This window comes from Trichogramma pretiosum, unplaced genomic scaffold (genome assembly GCF_000599845.2).
Source record: "Trichogramma pretiosum strain Unisexual culture from Peru unplaced genomic scaffold, Tpre_2.0 scaffold64, whole genome shotgun sequence".
Lineage (NCBI taxonomy): Eukaryota > Metazoa > Arthropoda > Insecta > Hymenoptera > Trichogrammatidae > Trichogramma > Trichogramma pretiosum.
In genome coordinates, this window is record NW_019641692.1 from 191,691 (window position 1) to 215,484 (window position 23,794).

Below are 23,794 nucleotides of genomic sequence, written 5' to 3' on the forward strand. Positions count from 1 at the left end.
CATTCATACAACTTTTAAAAAAAATTTATTCAAGTTAGGAGTTGCAAAAGTTTCACAATCATATTCCTGGAAAATCCATATTTGCAAAGGAGCAGTTGCACGAGATGCATCGCATATGCATCTCGTGTTTGCAGATTTATCAACGAGATGGCGATCGAAGTCGATAAACGATCAAGTTGCCCGAGACGCGAGGATGGGAGGTAAAGGAAGATGAGACGAAATCCGATTTTTTTCCTTTTTTCCGCTTTTATCTCTCGCTCATAGGAGAGGCTACGCATTTTCTATTACGCTATTCACGTATATCCATGAAAACAAGTGCATCGATTGAGGCGAAAAACTTATTCGAGCTTTGAAATACTCAACTTACACGAAGAACAAGTATAATATCGGCATCAATAACATTGGAGATTTAAGTATCTATTCAAGCCATGTCGCACCATCGTACGAATATATATTTCTCGCTGCTGATACTTTTGTCGCTGTTGAGTCTCTCCCGTACGCGTGAGTATAGCTATTAAAAAACAAAATACAATTATGCAAATTATGGGAATCGTTTGTAACGGTTTGCAGAATCGAGCGACGGCGATCCGTGCCCGAACGTGGTCGAGCGTACCCGCTGGGGCGCGCGACCTTGGCGCAACGTGAATTACCTGGTGACGCCGCTGCTGCACGTCGTCGTGCATCACACCCAGACGCCGGACTGCGACCGCTTCGCCGAGTGCGCCGATCTCGTCAAGGGTATACAGAATTACCACATGAACGATCTCAAGCTCGACGACATCGGCTACTCGTGAGTCATTTGATTTCTTGACCTTGACGTAACATCATCCGTGGCGCTCTGATTGAAGCTGCATCCGAGTATTGCGTTTTTTTTTCCTTACTGCACAGATTTTTAATCGGTGGCGACGGCAACGTCTACGAAGGGGCTGGCTGGTACAACGAGGGTAAACATACTCGTGGCTACGACAGGAAGTCCGTATCGCTGGCATTCATAGGCAATTTTCAAAGTAAGTTTGTACAGAAATTAATTGAAAGCGGAATTACTTGATAGAACGATTATATTCTTCTTTCTCGTCAGAATCCTTCCGGAACTCGACAATGGGTATCACCATAGATAAGAACCCCAGCGAAAAGAGTCTCAAGGCGGCACACGATCTAGTCGCTTGTGGCAAAAGGCAAGGATTCCTCCGACAGAACGTCAAAGTCTACGGGGCTCGTCAGATTATAAATACCGACAGCCCCGGTAATAAGTTATTCGCGCGCATCAAAAACTGGCCCGAATGGTCTGAAATTCATTCGTGATGACGATTCGTTTGAAATGATTGATTAATAAATGGAAATGATCAGAATAATTTCGTTGAATAGTTTTTATTTCATAACTATATGTGCCTAATATTTATATTTACAAGATTTCGCTGATCTAAACAAATTTGCTAATTTTTTTTCTTTTTTTTTTATAATTACTCATCAAATAACATGGGACAGAACAAGTTAACGGTTTTCTTCTTTCTTTTACATTGCGTGATCATGAAATTATTGAAGCAAACATAAGTCTTATAAAAGCCAGAATTAATCTTTCAACAAAAAAATAATTAATTTTATTATTGCCATTTCATCGTTCAAACCAATCTTGTGAAACTGTCAATTTTATGTACAATTTTATGGCGACGCCGCGATACCGAACTATTGGCTAAATGATTAATCTTCGTCGATGCGAAGACTAGCAATAGCTTGTTGGCATTCTCGTAGCGTTACAATTGATGTCGCTCGAATGTTTTTAAATAAAATTCTAATCGTTTTTAATATAAAAAATCAAAAATTTGGTTTACACTGAAATTAATTAATTCAACTAACTAAAATTACATACTAATCATCAATGATTTAAATTCGTGATTCAAGAAGCGTTTTTGAATACTTTAAATTTTCGAATTCAATTTTTTCGACTTTTTGTGCTCATCCAATACATATGTTCTGTGCACCTTTCCATAGCATTACCGAACGCAAGCATAAATATTTTACACTTCAAATTATATACAAGCACAACAATTGTCGAGTTTTAATTCGATAACTCTTAAAAACAATTGCTATTTACAAACGTATTCTTGGTTCAGTATTTTGCTTATAACTTTGTATCAGGCACCTATGTACAGAGAAGAAAAGTTAGAACATTTTTTAACCTTTCTCACTTTAGCATTCTTTTTACATACAAAATAAATCGCACTCCTGCGATTATCATGAAAATATAAAGATATCATTTATTTTTCATAGCTACTTTTGAATGCACCATTTTTGCAACTCTTTAAAATGCTTTTTTAGAACTAATATCTCTTTTAAGTTCAAATAATCTCGGTACTCTTATACTTATAAACAAGGCCTCTGCCAAAGATGTATCATTTTTTGATACAACTCGTATTAAATTCTTTTTTCATTAACGTTTACCATTATTCGCCCAACTGTACTTTGCTTTGAATTTATATCAATCTTATTTGGTGATGAGTGTCACTATTTTTTTTATTTTTGAGACAATTGCTTCACAGAGAATAAATTTATTTCAGCTTCAAGCTGTGATTTTCACATATATGAAAAATTAATGTAGCGCATATATACATTATAATATTTTTGTTTTATCTATCGTTAGATATTACATTGATTTCACTTATGTCTTCCATTATTAAATAAAAATACTTGTACATATTATAAAAAAAGAGATTTTTTACATCCGTGTTATTCAGAAAAGTTTCAATTAAAAAAATGAGTTAAAATATACCTTTCAACGGAAATTGCTTCGAAAACGAAACAAATGTTTTTGGCTCTCATTAAAACACTTGCTCAACCAAGTATAAGCGTATAAATGTTTTCCTTTTATAAATATGAAAGAGTTATCTTTTTTAACTACTTCTTCCAGTTCGCAATAGTACCACACTTTGTATCCTCATAACAAAAAACGTGTTTTTTAAAGCCAATAGTTGCAAACCCTTTTGAAATTATCTCAGACGATAATAACGTCATGAGGAGGAACGTAAAAAAGGGTTCTTAAAATAATTTTAACCTTAATTTAGATTTAAAACTATCAGACTCTAGATGATCTCATACTAATAATAACAGTCGCTAAATAAAAGACTATATCGCTCACAAAACATAAGAATTCATAACTTTCATTGCTACCTCGCGTGTGGCAAATTATTCGTCTTGATATAACACTTTTATGTATGTGGTTTTTGATCGACAGGTAGATACAAATAATTACTGTTACAATTTTTTCGCTTAGTCCAAATTTAAAACTTATTCTTCAATCTAAAATACAATATTTCATCAGCCGAAAGACTATCTCCGAACGAACTCTATAACATTTCGTAAAAAATAGCTCCAATATAAGTAATTTGAGTAGGTCGTAAAAAACTTTACTGCATGAGTATGTTCTGATTCTTAAGGCTGGGCACCGGTACTTTTGTGAAGTTTGCTTCAGCTGATCTTTAGTTGATTCCAAATTTTTCACTCAAGATCTTTGGTTTTTTTAATTACTTGTTCGCAGTAGCTGACTTTGCTCCAGAACTTGCACTCTCGCCTCCAGGCGATTTAGCTCGAGAAGAAGCATCACTTGCCGAAGAACTGGATTCTAGCCTTAATTTTTCCGACGACATAGATCCCTTCAAAAAGGTCAACTGAGCCATCGGACTCTCGCGTCTAGAGTAAAGAGCACCTTGCAGAGCCGGCCCGGATCCAAGAATACTCGAATGATCTGGACGACCTCGTTTCGGATGGTCTCGCCTACTTCTCCTCGGCAACTGTGAATCTGGTTTCTTTCTGTCACCCACCAATGTTCTCTTTAATATTTCGGCACCGGTGAAAAACAAACCAAACGTCGACGAAGTGGAGTTTGTCGGCGTTGGCGAGCTAGATCTTGAGCTCGACGGACTAATATCCGGACTATTGCATGGCGTCGTGGTCGGTGTGAAGCTCGTGTTGGCTGCGTTGGGCGTTGCTGCAGAAGACGAGGTGGTGGTTTTAACACCACGTTCGTTTAGTAACTTTGCGATACCGAAATTGGTGGAAAACGTAGAAGTAGATTCGCGGCGGCTGAGCGCGCGTGGAGTATTCATACCGGAATTAAAGGCGCTGTTGTCGACACTTGATATAATGCTGTTAGGTATACTGCTGGTCATTATGCTAGCGTCGTCCGGATGCATGACAGTGCTGTTGGTAAAGGTGTATACGGAGCCGGTGTTCTGAAATAGCTTACCAGGATAAGCGTCATACTCTTCGTCCTCTTCGAAGTCCATTAACGAAAACTTCTCCAAGCCGAGATCTTCAAGATTTTTGCCTCCACGCGTGCGGATTCCTGGTCTTTCATCTAACAATCCAGCTATAATAGATACGAAAGAATCTCATTATAATTTCTAATAGAAAAATTGAAGAAAAAAATGCATATTTTATGATCAATGTGGTTACCTAACGATGGAGTGGCAAGACGCGTCCACTGTCGCATTGTCGCTGAGCCTTCGAGCGGTTTGACGATTTGCAATTTTTCTGGCATTTTCCACATAGTTGAGCTGTTGGTACTGAGCCTGCTTAGATTGTCGCTGCTGCCAGTCGACATGATACTGTCAGGCGTACGACAGCCACCGTAGGCTACGTGGGAAAGCCCGTGAGGCGATGTCTGCACACTCGCGTCGTAGTCGTAATGATATCCGGCACCGCTACTCAGGCAAGCGCGCCTGGCCGCGATTTCCTCGGTGGTCAGTCGACGCAAAGCAGCTTCGAGCTCGGCAGCACCTGGAGCGCCCGGTACACCAGGCTTCGGAGGTCCGCTGCAAAGCATCAGGTCGGTCATTAATATTATTCACCTGTATAAATAACTGAAGCAAATCGACGACGTATTTATACTCACGGATATTCCATATCGTGCATCAAAGACGAGCCGTACTCGCTGGGAGCACCCGAACCAAGACTAGAGTATACGGAGTTGGACGAAGCGCGGCCCTTCATGGTCGAACACGAACGTGGCCCGAAGGAGCCGCTCGACATAATCGACGTAGTCATGGTACCGCCGAGCCTCGGATACTGACAAGAATCCGTGGTAGCAGTGATGGCTCTGTTGGCGATCTTAACGACGTCAAACGCCTTCTTGCAAGAAAGCCTGAAAAGTAGACGAAAAATGCGTGACGATACGAGCTGTACAAAAGCGAAGGATCGAGCAGACACGCTCGGGAATCGCTGTGTAATATACTTACGGGTTTCTGTCAGCGCTGATACCGGAATCCAAGCTCATCTCGGAAAAGAGAGAGCACTCCATTTCCGCGGCGATGCTGTCGGGCTGCGAAACGGTGGCCAACGACGGGAAGAGGCTGCCGCCCCGCACCGTCGGCATCTCGCGCTTGCGCTGCGTCTTCAACTGGGCCTGCAGATCCTCGAGCATGTTCAGAGCCTCGGTGTACTCGTCCTTGTACTTGGCCAGTTCCTCGGCGAGGGCGTTCTGCACGTCCTTGGACACGGCGAGGCTGGTGTTGACCTCGTCGTGCTCGGCCAGCAGCTGGGCGAGCTTCAGCTCGGCCTGCTGCAGACGCTCGAGCAGCCCGGTGTTCTCCTCCTGCAGCACGCGGCTCTCCTCCTTGTGGCGCTCGAGCTCCTCGACGATGTCGTGCACCTCGAGATTGGCGTTGGCCAGCTGGTCGGTGATGTCCTTCACCAGCTGGGCCTCGTGCTGCTCGCAGATGTCGGTCTCGTCGGCGAGCTTCGTGAACTCGGTGCGCAGAGACTTGTTCTCCTCCTCGAGCGTGCTGATCTTCTTCTGCATGGCGTCGAGGCTGACGCCCCGGAAGCAGCTCGAGTCCTCCGCCTCGGACTGTATGGACTCCTCGACATCGTTCGTAAGTACCTGTATGAGATCAGTCTTCTTCGACAGCTCGTACGTGAGCTGTGTGATCTTTTCGTTGGCGGTTTTGAGTTCATTTTCGAGCTCTTGTACCGTCGTTTCGAGCTTCTGATTGTGCGACAAGAGCTCCTTGCCGATCCGCGCCGTAAGCTCCAAATCCTTCTCTTTCTGTGGACATATTGTTCGTTTTAAAATTATCATTTTGCTTTTTCAGCGATCATTAAAATAATTAGAAATCAAGTTTTTGTTTTCACCTCCTCCAAGAGCCTTGTCACTGCTTCGATATCATTATAGGTCTTGGTCATTTGGCTCATGCGTTCGCTGCATAGAACTGAAACAAAAGCGTAATAACGTTGATCATTTGATCATCATTTCAAAGTATACAATAAAATTAATATAAAAATCATATTTCTTTGTACGTAAGCTCTTTCAAAATTCCAATACCATAAGTAAGACATAAGTTTCAATGCAATAAATTTTTCTTCAAATTGTGGAAAATATATCCCACATTAAGCTAACATATTTTTTAGCACGTGCTCGTTGACTTATACAATATACATACAGAGGCATGAAAATAAAGTGCATGATTTAGCGTAACATTATATACCCGCGCATAAAGTAGCCGCTATATGGCAAGACAATAAGCGTTGAAAACTCCAATGAACAAGACCGCGTCCTAGAACAATGAGTCGAATTATTATTTTTTCACAACTCAATTGTCTTCCAGTGGCGTCTTCGTGTGACACTTGAAGCGTCGTTGATGAGCCGACTTTTTTGCACGAATCCGTGTCGAAAAAAGCTTTTCTGGTTGTGGCTTGTTAAAAAAAAACTACGATTTCTCGGTATGTAAGCTTAGCTTCAATACAAATGCACACTCCTTGACCTCTTGCGCGCGTATAATAAAGCGAACGTGTACGTGTAAACGTATAAGTGTGTGTGTATATAGTCCAAGCTCGTTATCTTGAGCTTGCCAAAAGAGTGTGTGCATAAAAAAAAAGCGCCGTACAAACCGAATGAGTCGCGGTTACGATGAGCTTATATATCGATTTACGCGGGTTGTTTGTTCAACCACCTAGATGCTTTTGAGAAAAAAAATAAGGAAGCGGTGCTTTACGTGAGTCAAATTAAAACAGTGTGCAAAGGACGGATATTTCGATAAATTAATTTTATAATTGATAAATTTTCATTTTTAGCGTCGTTTGCGCTATTAGTACAGAAAATACAAGGCGTTTATCTGATACAAAACATTTATAAACAAGCTGTGTGTAATGACACTGAGAGTATTCATAAAAATAATTACAAGGCACTTTTATCACTGTAAGCCAACGGGTGTGCAATACACACACAAAAAAAAATTGAGAAAAAAAAAGACATTAAAAATTCATATATTTCGTTTGCGTTGAAAAAAAACTACAAAAACTCAATTGAACAGTACAGGGTGAGTCAGCCGGCGAGGCGAGGACGAAGATCGGCGTACTCGGGGCGATGCCGCAGCTCTGGCAAGTCCAAACAACGCTGGATTTGGCCGTGGCGTTATTGTTGCTGTTATTCGATTCGGAAAATTCCAGCAACAATCCTGTATTGCTGCCGTGTACGATATTCTCGTACTCGTCGTCGTCGCGCGGTACAATGTCATCGTCGTACTCGTACGGGTCGTCCTCGTCGTCTTCGACGTCTTCCTCGACGCTTTCATTCTTGTCTTGCTCCTGCTGCAGCGCTTCGTCATTTTTGCGATGATCGTCGACGTCGTTGCGATGAATTACCGGCAATGACTCGACCGCCGCCGATGACGACTCGGCTAGGATGTTCAAATTACCGTCCAGTCTTGCTTAGCTTTTTTTCGCTGTTGTTGTTTTTTTTTTATCGTCTACAAGAGCCGAGTAGTTTTTCTTCCAACGACTTTCAAGGTTTATTTTGTCACCTTCACCACAAACGAGAAAATCAATGAAAAATCGTTCGATTAATTAAAATCTCGAGATTAAAAGCTAATCAAGTTCACAACAAAAATCAAACATCATACTGTCGAAATCGATCAAACATCAGTAACTAACTAACGGAGAGAAATAGACGAAGCGTATCGGATATCGAGGCGCGAAATTTACACATCGACGACTCGACGAAAGGCCTACCATGATACCTAGAATACCTAGCTAAAATACCCGCCTAGCACAGAAACTCGGCACGTATACTTTGAGTATAAAAGTGTCGTTGCCCTCGCGCGCGCGCGGTAATCCTATATACACACCTGTCTCGGCGCAAACAACGCATCCCCCTTTTCTGGTGCTGTACATATAGTTTAAATATATACACGTGTTTCGCGACGTCGCGGTGCAAGTCACTCTCTTTTGCACTTGTTATGCCGTATGAAATTGCATCCGGAGCAAAGGGACAAAAAATTTGAAAAGATCCAAGAGACGAGTCGAGAGTGGTCTGAGCCGCGGCAGACGGTTTTTTCTCGATAAGAGTTGCGTCAAAAAATGGTATACGGATGCGGATGACGAGATGAATTCGATGTTCGTTAACGGTACAATAGCTGCCACTGCACGAGTTGCGCGAGAACACTGAAAAATGTGTTCTCGCGACGATAAAACGGTATACCCATTCTCCGCGACGAGCACTAAAAATGTTTATTCACGTAATAATTTTATGACATACTTTTCGTGGAGTACGCGCGGAGAAGAAAAAAAGTCAGAAATTAGATACTACTAGTGCATTGCAATATAATTAACCGACGCAATTTTTTGCAGATAATTTCATTTAATTTAGTTTTTACATAAAAAAAAAGTAATAAGAAGTCAGAGGTAAATTACAATAATGAACGAAACGTACGCGCGACATATGTATAATGATCAACGCTGCACATCGCGAATTCCTTAGAAAGTGAGCTCCCGTTGCGATGATACTTTCCAATCACAACAACTTCATTATTTATTTCTTTATTAAATAACGATATTAATTCGGATTCTGTGTTGTATAGCCGAGAGTAATGCTCGATGGGTATATGAGAAGTCATTAAAGTTTCATCGATCGCATGAAGTTACGCGTAAAACCTGTATACATTGCACAAAATGTTACAAGATGATAGAAGTACTTATGTACAGTTGGATATAACTTATTTTTGCGCGATATTGTCTCATCGGGAATATACACGATCATTACATTTGTTATGAAATTCTTTAGGTCGTTCATTGTATACATCGGAAAAGCTTCTAAAAGCGAAAAAAATAATTAATTACTCAAAAGCTCATGAACGAAGGGATAGAAATTTATACACGATGTGTTGCACAAAAGCGCGATATAATTTTTCTCCCGCGTCGACTGAATTTTAATCGTTTTAATCGAGTAATTAAGTTAAAATATGCACTTGAAGATCTCCGCCGCGAGGGCGCCGTATTGTACTTGCGATACGGCCGGTTGCGCAACTTCCATCTTTTCGAATGTAGGGCGCATGCTCTCGCAGCGATTCCCCCTTATGGACTGAACTTGGCATCGTTGCGCGGCGCGACCGACGTCCACCCCCCTTGTACGTACATAAAGCAACCTTTCCGTGTGCAACACATATAGAAACATATATAGAGCCTTTGTCATGCCAACCTTAATATGGATGTGCCGGTGCGCGTGCACATGCGATCTGTTCAACTTTTGCTCCGGTAGCGCCCTCAAGTTCGTACGAATTATGGGGAGTCTAAAAAGTGATCTTGAAAAGAGAGGGTCGAAATCTTCTATAAGAGACTCGTTGGAACCTATATGAAAAAAAAGGATATATATATGTAGCGCGAGCAAACGCGGCCTCGCCATGCGTTCGAGCGGTAAAATGCACCTTTGGCAATCTTACGTAAGATAGGCGCGAGCGCACGCGACAATAAACAAGCACCGTACACGCATCTGCTCGCGAATCGCTGTACAGAATTAAGTGCAGCTTTGACTAATTAGATGCTGCGCTTACAGCGGTATTAACAATATAAAATGTACGCATGCTTGCGCAGAATAGCTCGGCCGGATGAACGTTACGAGCGTATACGTAGCGCCTGGCTATGCAGTTGTAATTGAACTTGTCGCGTTTTAAAAAAAAGGATCGTATATACGTAAAACGCGATCGCGAGTATATGCATGCATGCGCAAACACACATACGCGCACGAGCATACACGCCTTTTATATACGAACAAAAAGAAACCTATTTTCCAATTCATTCAATTTTTTTTTGCTTTTATTTTTATACACGTAAAAGCTATGTTTAATCAGAAATGTATAATTCATTACCATAATCCAAGATGATTTAAATATATTTGTGCACTGAAGAACACAGTAAGATTGATTAAGAGTTCAGCGGGGCAGGTTTAATCTTGACAAAAAGATGTTTGAGTCTATGTGTGCATTTGCAAATACATTTTGTACATTAGAGTATTTTTCTTCTTGAATGGAAACACAGTCGGCAGTCGTACAGAGAAATGTTGTGCTGAGAAGGATTGTATCGCAGCGCAGATGTTTGCTAGGCACGTGTCACGAGACCTGTCGTCTTCTTTCTCTTCTTAACCGCAAACATCGTAATCACGCCCAATGACGTAGTAGTCGTCATTTCTCGGCGTAGACGGCGAGCTTCTCTTTTTTGCGACCCAAGTGTTCGCACGTATAGCCGCAAGCGTACAGTCGAAGCTATGCAGAGACGGATAGACAAAGAGTACGCGAAGCTCGATGCGAACCCCTGCTAATGCTGTACTTGCTTATTTTTTTTCTTGGTCGTTGACGTTATATTTTGCGTTGCAGGCTGATATCGTGAAACTTTTACTGCTCGGCGATGCACTATTTTTTACGAGTCTCGACGGTCGTGTGGCACTTGTGAAACATGTAGATGCGTTGGCTCGGTTCACGATGATCGTTGCGTTTGGACTGCATGGACGTTATTGGACATTTGTGCGCGAGTAAAAAAATAAACGAGCTCATTGCTGCGAGACGACGTTGAATTAATTGTCTTCATTGCATGGGCATCGTGTACAACACTTGTATATATGCGTATTGCTGCGCGAACACGAAAAATGGTTTGAACTGCGTTGGTCTCTCCGATACTGCCTACTATTGGTATTACACGCTACTGTGACACTTGGTGCCACTGGCTACTCGTGTTGCTGCTGCTGCTCTCTATATATATTCACATGTATATATGCGCTCTGGCTGCGATTCATCGATCTGCCACAGTCCGCATTGCCACCAGGCCTGGAGAGGGGCAGCAGCGAGAGTAAAACAGAGACGGAGAGTGAGAATTGAGGCAGGCGCGGGGTGGCACGGTGCACTTGCCAACGCGCAAACTCCGAGACGTGTTATCGCGAAGGCGCGAGTTACGATTTCGCACTATCATAGCCTCTAAAGCACTTCGTCATGCTCGATTCGGTTTATTATGAATACAAAAAAACATGCGTAGGAGTGAGGATTTTCTCTTTTAAAAATATCTCGATGCACAAAAGCCGCAGGAAACAGAGAGAACCAATAGGCAAAAAGTCATGGATAATTTAAAAAAAATGAAAATAAAAATGTCGGCTATTATTCGCAACAAGAATCGCGCCGCTTTGCCTCGCTCGCGATTGAACTTGAGCTCGAGCCTTTGAGCTCGAACTGTTTCCTACAAATAACGTATAGTCGATCGAATCTTACAGAGAAGCCTTTTCAATGTCGATATAGCGCTTAATATATAGATTTGAAAAATTTCAACGCCGATTATATATTTTTTTTTACATAATACTGCGTCCAAGCGCAATAGGCGCGCGTGGCCATTACATAAGCTTCGTACAACGGCTATTAACGAAAGACCAATGACTTGCACTGCGTTTATACATACGCGAACGAATGTATAATGTTATATACATCTAGACGTATATAATAGCAATTCGAGTGTATAAAATAATATAATAAGAAAAATAATAATAACGTCACGAGTATATCACGTGATTGAAAAAAAGAAAACTACGTCGACTCGAGCTTTATCAAATGCGTAAATACAAAAATAAGGCGGCGAGTCATTCATGGGCTTCCGCGCGACTTTTGACGAATGATCGCGTCCTTGTCACCGAGCGCCTGCAAGTCGCAAGTGCAATATAATATCGGAGCTGCAGAGGAAAAAAAAGAATAAAAATAAAGCGTAAATACGCGCGTAATTCGTAAACGATATGATTTTTTTTCCTCCTTCACCTGTGGTACACACAACAGGAGCATTTGTTTTTTGCATTACGCGAAATAATTATTGCCCGTTATAAAATGTTTCGATCGAATTTCTCAACTGCGTCGTCTATACTTCTATATATCTCGATGTTATCATCGCGGCTCGATCGTGCGCGCAAGATTACTCGGAAAAACTCATATCGCGCGCGCATAAGATATTCTTCGTATAGCGGTGCACTATATACGAGCGTCTTCAATTTAACGAACTAATTTTCCTTCGGCTAAAAAGACGAGCAGCATGTATAACATGTATAATAATTACATATGTACGGGCTCGTTACTCGCGAATACACAATATACATACACCCTCACGCGCGATTAATTACGCGGCGCGCGAACTTTGCACGCGCCACTTTTTTTCTCTTTTTTTTTTCTTCGTCGTAATCGGCAAAAACTAAGGATGTGATATAATGCGTGGCGCGCGGCGTTATCGGGCGCGAACTCGTGGTGTGTGTGATATTATACATTCTATACATTATGTACCGTTGGCAAAACGCAATATATGCGCAGCGTGCGACGTATTAAAACGGTTAAGCCGATAAATAATAACGACCTTTTACGGATCCGTGCGCGGTTAGTTGATTAATTATTTTACCTTCAAAGGCGGAAGAGAGGGATAAAGGTAAAGCCGAGACGAGGCAGGCATCAGTCACGGGCGCGGGCGCGATATACGGGTACCCCGCGCCGCGTCTATTAGGTGCGATTTTGCAGCGCGCGAGCAGCTGATGGATAGCCATTGTTTCATTATATCACAGTGTACTTATAGGGAAAAGAATAAAGATCGCCGCCGCCGTAGACTCGTTTAGCGAGACGACGAGCGTCGATCGCGCGTACCGCAGTGCGGCAAGAGCCTTTTATATATATTATAATACTGCACTCGCATCACATGCAGCTGCGCCGTACGCCAGCGCGAGCGATCCTGACAAATGGCCGTTTATAATGTATACGTCCTAGTATTAATGCGCTACATTTTCGCGTGCATAATGATGGCTCTTTTTTTCTGTCCTTCTTTCACTGTAATAATATCATCAACGTCGAATCCGAGACGCTTGGCATTCGACGAAAATTACAATTGCGCCACACAAGCGCGCTTGCAGCGCGTGTACAGGTACGATCCAACACGAGCCTCGGCTTGCGAAAGTATTACAACGCGATCCATCTCCTTCTCTCGTGGCGCAAAACACACATCGCATAGATATCTGGGTAAATCGTCGTCTTGTATATAGGGAGAGATAATTTTCCCGTCGATGATCGTGAGACGAGGCACTACTCGCCTGGCAGCGTCGAGCATCTCGCGGAGCGATTTCGCCGAAGAAAAACAGATTCTCTCGGTTGCAATGAGGGCCTTGTAACGTGCACACACGTGCACATCAATTTATTATTCGCCCGCTCATAATACGAAGAACAGTTACATACTTATAGGTACGTGCCGTGTACATATAGGCCGCGTGTACTCTGCCGAGAGAGAGCTTTTAACTATACGAGAGGCGTACATAAATTAAGCCTCAAAAGTTCGCATCGCGTCGGCCCAATAGGTGCAATGAGTCTCAAGACACATAGACACTCCATAGCAGGAGGATTCTGTTTTGCTGAAAAGAAAATTCGTACCTACGTGCGGACGCACACGAATAATCGTGAGACGCGCTGGCGCACGATTTTACAGTAATACATGCGTGTTTGTATATCCGTGTATTTATATAGACAATACCTTTGTTGAGCAGCATCGTCCTGATGACTCTGATGAATGCCTTGCCGTGTCTCGTTCTCGCGACGTGGAACAAAAAATCGCTGACCTGGCCCTCGGTCTCGAGGATGTCCGTCTCGGACGCGAGGGTCTCGCGCATGTCCTCGACTCGCTCCGCCGCCGTGCTCTCGTCCCTGCGGTCGTAGCCGCGCTCGAGGTACTCGACCACGCCGTAGTCCTCCCACACCTCGTTCTCGTCGTAGGCATCCTCGCCGCAGTCGTCGTCTTCGTCGGCTCCGCACGATCTCGTGCTGCCGTTGTGGCTGGTGGTGTTTCTGGACGAGCTGACACCCGACACGTCGAGAGCCAGCGCGGCGAAGGTCGGCGTGGCGCGAGTGCGCGTCGAGCCGAGCCTCGGTGACCGTTTTTCGCTGCTCGCCGGTAAGCTGCTATTGGCGGTACCGGCTAACGTGCTCATGGCATATCAAGATGCTTCGTGGGCGCGCTCTCGAGCGTTACCGTTCGACCTGTTTGTTACATCAGCGGCTATCGGATTATCACATTTATGGGCAACGTTTGTTTTACGATATCTTTCGAGCAAGAATGATTGACTGGTTGAAGCTTTTCCTATTGTTATACAATTGTAAATTAACGAAATGTCAACGAGTCACGTTTTGAGGGTCTTGTCATTTCAGTTGCATCGTGCCAGAGTGAAAATTAATTCGCGTCTCGCATAGTAGCTGCTGCTTGTTTAATAACATCGCAGTAAACTGATATTTTTTAATCGTCAACCTCGCAACTCTAACTTTGGTCCCTGGATGATCGTTCGGGCTTTAATTTATACGAATTTATAGTTGTCCATTTGTTTCATGACTCACGGTTAGTTATACCGCGAGGGAAGAACAAAAACTTAATTAGAACTTTCTAACTGAGAGTTTTAAACTTGGATTTCGGATACATACGTATACCCACCATTTTTAGCGTTAATAGGTACGTATAGAAACGTCGTGAGCGCCGAATGTAATTTGTGTATAAGAAAATTTGGCAAGAGCATACATGTGCAAGTCTTATTCGTACACGATAATTTTAACCTATAATCTCGAGTTGACTTTCTCTGTGCCTTTTTAGCCAAATTGCACATGCGCCTATTTTTCAATCACAAAATTAGGATAGGTAAAAATAAAATTTAACATTTTGCCATTGATAATACTTGTTTGTGTGAGTATAATGAGCAGAGATTAATTTAAAAAACGGCAGTTCCCACTGTTTCAAGCATGCACGAAGAAAATTTCCGCGATGATGTTTATTAAATGGAAGAGAAAGGATATAATGACGTTTAAATCAGTTTTCCTTCAAAAGTGGACAAAAAATAAGGGCAATGATTGAAGAGAGAGATGAATGTCAATTACAAAATTGGTTGTAGATAATGCTTCAAAGTTTAAATCGACAGCGATATAAAGTAAGAGAGCTAAAATGTGATTATAAGTACTCGTAAAATTACGAGCGCAATGTATGGAGAGCTTGAGAATAATGAAAAATGAAAGGCTATCTCGAGCTGCTATTTTCTAAAAATAGCATGTGTGGACGGGCAATAGTTTGCTTGAAAAATAAGCCGAGAAAGAGGAAACGAAGTATCGAATGCTGCGAAGAGACAGACGTTTTTCTTGTACGTACGTATGTATGTATGTGAATTTTAGTAAATGCGAGTCGTGCGAGAACACGGACGATCGTGAGTACAGAGCGCTTTAAAATTACACTTTTCGTTTTTCTCTGGAGTTCTTGTATCATTGTACCATTGGCAACCTTACTTTACTATGCCCCGAGCATCTTCCAATTCGAGCATCAAGCTCGATAAAATTGAACCTACGCGACTGGCTTGGACGAAAAATAGCCGCTCTGCGGATACGAGATAACTCAAGTAATTGTCAAGCGGCGACAAGTACGAAATTGAAGTTTGGCTGCGGTTTAGGAGCGCGAACAATACGAGTATAAGCTGCGCGACTCGACTTAAGCCGCGTATAAGATTTATTATATGCAAAGACGCATGCAAAACCACGGGTCGCTCGACTTTCGCTACGACGTGTATATTTATTTCCCCAACGGGTTAGCGACGCGGTGGTCACGATTATGCCACTCGAGTCGTATCCTACGCTCCTTTTTTTCGTCGTTCAATGCAACGCATTTCCGATCTCGAAGGCTCGCTCGCGCTATGGTGAAAAAACAATAAATAAAAAGCTCGCCGAAACAATCGAGTCACCGCCTATTATATTGTGTATAATTAGCGAAAGCTATGCAAAATTTATTAGAGCATTATTTACAGGTTTGCGCGAGATAAAAAGCCCCGGCACGTTTGCCGGAGTGCTTCGTGCCGGCCGGTCGGATAAAGAACCGTACGAAAAAAATCTATTATATTCAGTACTTAGGCGAAAAAAAAAACAAGAAACAACGCTCTACGAGGTTATTATTTTGAATGTAAATGAATCGGTGCTAAGTGATAATAAAAGCATACACGCGGAGGCAGCACGCCGTACGCCACTCGCTAACGGTTCACGTCTAATATCTCGCGTGGTACCTTCATATTTTTGCATTTTAGAAAGTGCATTTATCATAATGTACACACTCTGTCTATTTTGAAACTAGGCGCGCGAACGAGATGGAACAGTGAGGTAGTATTCCTTCTTTGCAAAGTCTCGAGTCTCGATAGTCTTTTCATTACGTTTTTCGAGAAGCCTGACGCGTGTGCGATGTGCACGCGTCCGAGTCGCGACCACGTCTAAGCGCAATTCAATATAGCTAATACCACCCGCGTGCGTGAGAGCCGAAAGAAATGCTAGACGCCACTTCCTGACTGCACACAACACGACCAGCGTATAATGTACTCGCACGCAGAAAATTAATTACATCGTACGTCAGGTGTTCACTGTCAACTTTAAAATTTTAATATCCCCATGTATTTCTCTATGGCTTCGATAATTAAATTCTCTGTTAATACTACAGCTTATTCGTGCCGAGGCAATAGGAGATGTTTCATCGACACCCGCTATGGGTGCCGCTGAGCGCGAAACGCGTTAAATAGGCTCGTATTACCTCGGCGTTTACTTTATCCACTAAGCGAGTTGGTGTTTTTTTTTCTTTCCTTCTCTTTTCTTTTATCGATAATAATGACTTTTTGTCGTCGTCGCGCTAGGCCCACGTGGTTCAAGTAATTTTTAACGCGTAATATAACGCGCGCTTTACTATTATTAAGACTTCGTGAGCTGAGCAGCCCATTTTACGACACATTTTACGATTATATATTATAAATATGTTTTGTTCTATAGGTTCACGATACTAATAGTACATTTTTTAGCGATGAGTTGAGAGATAGAGACTCGAGCTCGAGTAATGTATTAGAGTGTACAAGTCGTGACATTAACGATCGAAACATGCTGCAAGTCAACTTCTTCGTTTTGTGCACCTTATGTTTGGTAAAATTTCGTCTTTTCGTAATTGGTGAGTTGAAAAAACACTATCATAAATTGAATGAGCCACTCGAACGGAATGTCAACAATTTTTTCTCGAAAGGAGTGCCATTGAACGACGGGAAAAAAGCGGAAATCGGCGAATTCAAATATCAAGTGGCTCTACTGGAAGAAGATGATTACATAGCCAACTGCGGCGGGGGCATAATTGATGCAAAATTCATTTTAACGGCTGCTCATTGTGTCATCGATCCAATTGAAAATGAATTTAAATCGACTGGTCTGTTTGTGATGGCGGGTGCCGTTGATCTCTACGATAACTCGGAAGTTACAGAAAAGGTCAGAGTAATAAAGATATGGGTACCAGATGAATATCCTGATAAAAATGCCGATCCCGAAGAACCATATTTGTCAACGGGAGACATAGCTGTATTAGAGGTAAGCTTTGTCCAAAATTATCGTGAAAAATTACATTGAAAACTGGTGATTGATTTTCCAGTTAGTGCATCCACTGACGTTGAACAAAGTTTCGTCAAACCTGCCAGAACTCAATAAACTGGATTTACCAACGGCTGACTCGGATTACGCCGACAAAACTGCCGTGATCACCGGTTACGGTTTGTACAACGTCGACTGGACGAGCATGAAGTTCGACGAGCACGATCAAGTGATCCACATCGGCGACGACACATCGTCCAACAAACTTCATCACGCCGAAGCTCGAGTGATCAGCAACGAAGCGTGCAAGTCGACCTACCATCCTTCGATAAAATCCCGACACTTGTGCGCCAACGTTTTGCACTGCCCGCGCGGCCAATGCAGCAAGCCGGGAATATGTCAGGTATGCAATAATGATAGTAAGAAAAAGCACAGGACGTAAAACTGGATGGATAGATTGAAATGCAATTTTTTTGCTCCCTATATCCGAACTACTTGCTGATGCGCACACACACACAGGGTGACAGCGGAAGTCCGCTTGTTCTCGATGGCAGCGTCGTTATTGCCGTGGCGAGCTGCGCCTCGCTCCTGTCGAACGAAAGGATTGATTTTGCCATTTATACGCGAGTCTCGTCGTACTTGCGTTTCATTGAAAATGCGATGGCTGGAGTCGAGTCTACCGACGCGCGTGTAGCCACTTGGAACGACGAAAGTAAGATGTTTCAAGAAAGACAACAGTAACTTAATTGATAAATGATCATCCATTAAGTTGACACGAGTATTTTTCATTAGCGATGATCTTTCAACAATTTGATTATAATCTTCGAGACTTGTAATTGAAATTCATTGTTTTTTTTCGATTTCTGATAATTTTTTACAAAAAAAAAAAAAATGAGTCGTTTGCATCACTTACAATCATCATATGAATACTCGTGCAAACGACCTCGATCGAGAATTTCATAAACATACAAAGAACTGCAATAAACAACCCGTATTCGCGTATGTAATTTGAACATCCGTCACGCACGTACAAATAGATCAGAGTTGGAAAACCAATACAGAAAAAGAGCATGAAGTGCTCGATTCAAGGTTTGACAGATTCGAGTTTATGATATACTGCAACAAAACGAATAATAAAATCGTCTTCGTCTTGACGAAACTTACGTAAGAAGGATAATATTTTCGAGAAATTTAGAGTGTCGCGTACAAGCGCTCAAGTTTACGAGTTGTGTATATGACACAACGCGTATCTCATCACTCGTCTTATCTTTCTTAACAGCTAAAACTATATATATCTGTACACGGTAGCCAAGAAAGACTGTTTAGGTCATTTTCCAGTTTATCAAAAAAGCTTTTGTAGATACAAATGGGATACAAAAAGTCCAAACTAAAAGATTCGAAATTGAATGAAAGTTGGGGACTTTTTAAATAAATGCAACAGCTGCTGCAAGGTACTTCTCTTTTAATTCAATCTACGGAAGCCAGCGACAAAAAAAGATATTAAGTATTTATTTTTTTTGCGTTCGGAATCGCAGAAAATAAAACGAGACGAGATTACTTTGTTTGCTTTACGAATTTTGAATTTGAAGCGTCATTGCAAATGAAAAAAAAAAGTTCAATGAACATATCGCAGAGAATCCATTAAACGCAATAAATCGCCATTTACTTAGCGTGTCTTAGTTTTAGAAAATGAATCTCTCTCGCGTGCGCCGACATTCCAGTGCAAGGTATAAATTTAGAATTTTGAAACGCGTACCATGCACGATTAGCTTGTTTTGCGTTACACATATTTTTACGCTTTTTGATTCAACCAGATCGCGGAAAAATAAAAATAACCTAGACTCTCGGCCGAACAAGTGGCGAAAAAGAGTCGGGCAGGGGTCAGAGAGAAAAGTCACCGATAAACTAGAGCTTCCGCACACATGGGCGCGCGATATAGCAGTTGATTCAACATTGCAACCGCACACAGTGCATTAAACACAATTTGCGGCGAGTCGATGAAAAAGTGGGACGCGGGAAAGAAGGTTTTCGAGTGTTTACAAACAGTTCACGCAGCGAGGAGGGGGGCATTCTCGCATCGATCCCTTAAATATACATAATAAAAAGCTTTCGCTCGCCTCGTCGATTAATTACGCGAAGGAAAAGACGCGCTAATCTTCAATCTCAATCTGACGCGTCGCGCGATGTGATGAATGAATTTTCGCGCGCGCCACAAACGGCGGGATGAAAATATTTTGCATTCTCTCCGCGAATTTTTGCAGCGGTCGTGGTCACCGTCACAGATCGACGCGTCGAGGGCATATTTAATGTATAATTGTTATAAACACGCAATTTTATTATTATTTGCATGAATTACTTTAACCGAAAAGACGTTGGAGCATGAAATGCACCGACGAGACGCGGTGAAAGTTTTCATATATTATATGCTATATACGGAATGAAAATGTTTCGCATTCGAAAACCGCGACTCATATTTTCCCTCGCATATTATAAACGCCCACGAAATTATTTTTCACATTGTGTATAACGCGATGAGAGACTGCAAATTCCCAGCTGCACGCGTGATTCAGAATACGCACGTGATCTGTGTGTATACGGACCGGCAAGAGATTTTTCGCACATTTTTTTATTTTTGTCTGCCCGTGGAAATTAATATAATTTAGCGAGATGTGCGAGTGTGTGTGTGTATGCTCGAAAGAGATGCGAACAATGGCACCCGAGACGCGTTTTCTCTTTCGCCGAAATCGTCGGATTTTCGCGGCAGATACACGCGGGTGAATGAACATTACGAACGCGTATACAGACAGAATGCGTGAAAAAATTCCAGTTGTATTATCACCTATCGTGGCTAATTTGAGCTAATTAAAATGAATTAATGCTATTGAGTTACAATGGTAATCTCGTAACCGTTCTTATACAAATAAAATTAGCCGTTACTCCATACGATTAACACTGTCAACGAAATCATTGAAAATAATTGTTAGAATCTGGGAATAAAGATAAAGTAAAGAACATTTTGTTTTATTAGAAATATGTGTGAAAATAACATTGAAGAGGCTCTTCAATTGAACAGACAGAAGTGCATCAATGAAAACTGAAGATATCTCGTGGTTTCTAGTTGGTAAAAGTTAACCGGAACATGAATCGATCGGGCGAAGTTATCTTTCCAAATAGGATCCTTGCGCTTATTCGGCGGAATATGACCCGGTTGAGAGCTCTCGCGATGGCCTTGATTGAACTCCACCGCAATTTTCGTGCACTAGAATACTCGCTATTTTTTTTTTTTTTTTTTAGCAAGGGATATGAAAACGAAAACCTATCGCGAGATGAAAAATGACACTTGGCTAGTGTCGCTCGCGCGCCCCAGACACTTGTAGCGTAAACCGATGTAATAACGGTCTGTATTGAGAAATTTACAGGTCGATCGAGACTTCGGCTAGACGTTAAAAAAAAAGAAAGAAAAAAAAGTAAAAAAGTGTGTTCAACGGATGGCCGATTTTTGCGTGAAAACAAGAGCGATAAACTTTAATTAGTCGCTTGCGAGCGGGACTATATAGCCATAATGACTATTATACATCTGCTGCAACTCGTCGTTGAGATTTTATTTTAAAATTCGCCCTCAAAACAATTGACTCGCAGCCAAATGTTTTAAGGTAGTACCAGCGCCGATACGGTGTTTGAGACAACATCATAATAACGACGAGCGACGAGAAGATATTCGGTACACGATCGAGTAGAAAACCATGTGATAGATCGATCGGTGTACGTCGACTTTCTACAACTACCGTCGTCTTTTTTTTCTCTCTCGCGCAACTGTCAAAAGTCCGAATAAGAGAAGCGTCATCGGCGGCGGCGGTGGCTGCTGCACGAAAATTTCATCGTAGCGTTGAACGCGTTGCCGCTTCACCGTTATCGCATTGAATACGGGCACGAGCCGAAACAAATTGGGCGTGCGCGCGTGTGTGCAGTCGAAAAAATTAAAAGACCACTCTCTTGGCTTTTCGATGCGTCATTCGAGCGTATTAATTTGTATTATACATCTTCGGTTCGGGCCACGAGGTTATGTCACGTTCCGTATGTATAATCGAAAATACATTTGACGGGTCAGTAGAGACGAAATTTTCTTTTTTCCCTCGACATTCGGTAAGTAATGATCACTATTAATCGCAATTCAACCAGCCAATTTCATTCTTTCTTCGGTCGAAAAATATCGTAAACAAGGTAACAGTGAAAAAAGAAACAGCTGAACTCTTACCGTATAAAAAAGTATAAAAAAAGCACTTGAAAACTTGGTGCACCGAGTCACATTGGCACGCCACGAAGAAGCACAGCGCGGCGTCGTCACTCGTGCCTGCATATAGCAAGGCATTCAACACTGTCAATAGTACGTGGGCCTTGGGCCTTTAATGTTTGGTATATAATAATATATAAGGGGCAGCTCTTGTGAGTTTCAGCCGATAACATGTGTGTGTACAGATAAACACACGAGACGGACGCGGAACCGGAGAGATGCGCAGCTGACGACTTCGCGTATGAAACTGAAGTCTCGCACTACCGATGCGAGCCGGGACTAGAGTGGCTGGCGCTGCTCATTCCAGTCAGCCGCGCGATCGTCGTGTGCTTGCTAGCGTGCGTCCATGCGCCTGCCGCGCCATTGGCGCGCGCGTACATACGAAAGCCTGTATAGCTATACATATCGAAGCTGTACTGATATATAGGTATATAGTACAACACGTAATAATATTTTGGCTGCGCGCGCCGATCTCTGACACTTGTGCCTTCGCACATTTACTCGCTATCGTCGATAAGACAAATTTTCGTACTTCAATCGGCTCCTATGTACCGCCGACGATATTACATGCTGTGTAATTATATTCTATAGCTGTCTCGTAATTACGCCGATTACGTCTTTCACGTATACAGAAAGCTCGAGTTTTCTTATACTTTTTCCAGTTGAAATGGATGTAGGCGCGGGCGGTAATACTTATATCATCGATGAGTTTAGGCTCTATACAGTTGAGAGTGACCTTGACGAAATAGCGTTTGCCTCATAATGCGATAGTTGAACTGCTACGCTCGCCGTACACACGAGCAGCTTTATTTTGCAGGTGAAATTGAGTGTCTTGCGATGCAGTTGACATGCACGAGATGCTTTTTAAAATGGCATTGAATTAAAACAGGACTGATCGATAGTCGAGTCACGATTTTTGACTTTTCGACGTTCTGCCGTCTACTTGCCTGTTGCGAGAATTGGCAATCAGCGCCGAATTTTAGCTTCGAGTTAGAGACCTCGTGTTGACGCTATAGAAGAGGAGAGAGACTCTTAATTTCGGATAAACTAGTGTTGCAGTAATTTTTACTTTCTCTAAATTTTTAATTATGACTTCTCTTCGAAATTCTAAATCGAAATTGAAAATCTAAATGATGCAGGTAATCGTTGTCAGACATTTACATGAAGAAATCCTTTTCTCCTTTGTATTGTAAGTTAAAAGTAAAACGTTGAAATGAAGTGCATCGTAAAATCGCAAAATCAAGGCAAGGAAATGCCTGTACTTCACGAAAGAATTTGCTTCTCTTCCTCTTTATCTTTCTTCGCCAAGAGATGGAAACTGGAAACATAAGACAGCCATAAAATATACTCTAACGAAAACTTGAGCAATAAGTAAAGTCTTTCAAGTAGCACTTGCAGTATTTCATCTTTTAACAAGACAAAATATTAAATTTAGAAAATTCTTATTCTTCTAAAAGTTTTTTCATGTTTGGCAGTCTTGAAAACAGCAACATGCTTTACATTACTATTTCCAAATAAAATATTGCTTATCTTCTTTTTGTTTTGAAAAATAAACAAAACACTCTGATAAAAAATGATGAAAAAATGTAACGTTAAGGCATTAAGCCTAAATACATTATAACAGCATACTTAAACAGATACAAAAAACTCTTGATTACCTTTTACACATTTAAAGCGAATAATTTAAAGGATAGTACCTCGAGTTGTACTCTCGAAGCTCGATAAAAACAAGCAGAAGTCAGGTAACGACGGTTCGCAAGAGAGAATATAAACGAGCGAAAGACTCGACCGATCGCGGGAGTCTCTCACGCTTACAAATTGAGTAACGTGCAACTAT

At 41.9% G+C, this 23,794-nt stretch overlaps 3 protein-coding genes across 7 annotated transcripts; 2 read left to right on the forward strand and 1 right to left on the reverse strand.

The window, feature by feature from the left end:
• Positions 1–167: 167 nt before the first annotated feature.
• Positions 168–2,757, forward strand: LOC106656251 (peptidoglycan-recognition protein 2-like). The gene is made up of 4 exons (XM_014377086.2): positions 168–501; positions 571–790; positions 889–1,007; positions 1,079–2,757. Exons 1-4 carry the CDS (start codon positions 429–431, stop codon positions 1,300–1,302), a joined length of 636 nt encoding a protein of 211 aa, XP_014232572.1. The 5' UTR covers positions 168–428; the 3' UTR covers positions 1,303–2,757.
• Positions 1,353–22,360, reverse strand: LOC106656250 (trafficking kinesin-binding protein milt). Of its 5 annotated transcripts, XM_014377083.2 has the most exons (8): positions 21,922–22,360; positions 13,792–14,294; positions 6,127–6,203; positions 5,232–6,040; positions 4,889–5,137; positions 4,450–4,808; positions 4,103–4,363; positions 1,353–3,982 (listed from the first exon to the last, which is right to left on the reverse strand). In XM_014377083.2, exons 2-8 carry the CDS (start codon positions 14,243–14,245, stop codon positions 3,519–3,521), a joined length of 2,673 nt encoding a protein of 890 aa, XP_014232569.1. In that variant the 5' UTR covers positions 14,246–14,294; positions 21,922–22,360; the 3' UTR covers positions 1,353–3,518. The 5 variants fall into 5 exon arrangements, with proteins under 5 accessions (XP_014232569.1, XP_014232565.1, XP_023317674.1 ...); XM_014377079.2 differs by having other exon boundaries at positions 1,353–4,363; positions 21,922–22,359; XM_023461906.1 differs by lacking the exon at positions 13,792–14,294 and having other exon boundaries at positions 1,353–4,363; positions 21,922–22,359.
• LOC111694309 (chymotrypsinogen A-like) lies at positions 16,336–18,108 on the forward strand. The gene is made up of 3 exons (XM_023461908.1): positions 16,336–17,259; positions 17,332–17,666; positions 17,728–18,108. The coding sequence occupies exons 1-3, from the start codon at positions 17,193–17,195 to the stop codon at positions 18,106–18,108; spliced, it is 783 nt and encodes a 260-aa protein (XP_023317676.1). The 5' UTR covers positions 16,336–17,192.
• Positions 22,361–23,794: the final 1,434 nt, after the last annotated feature.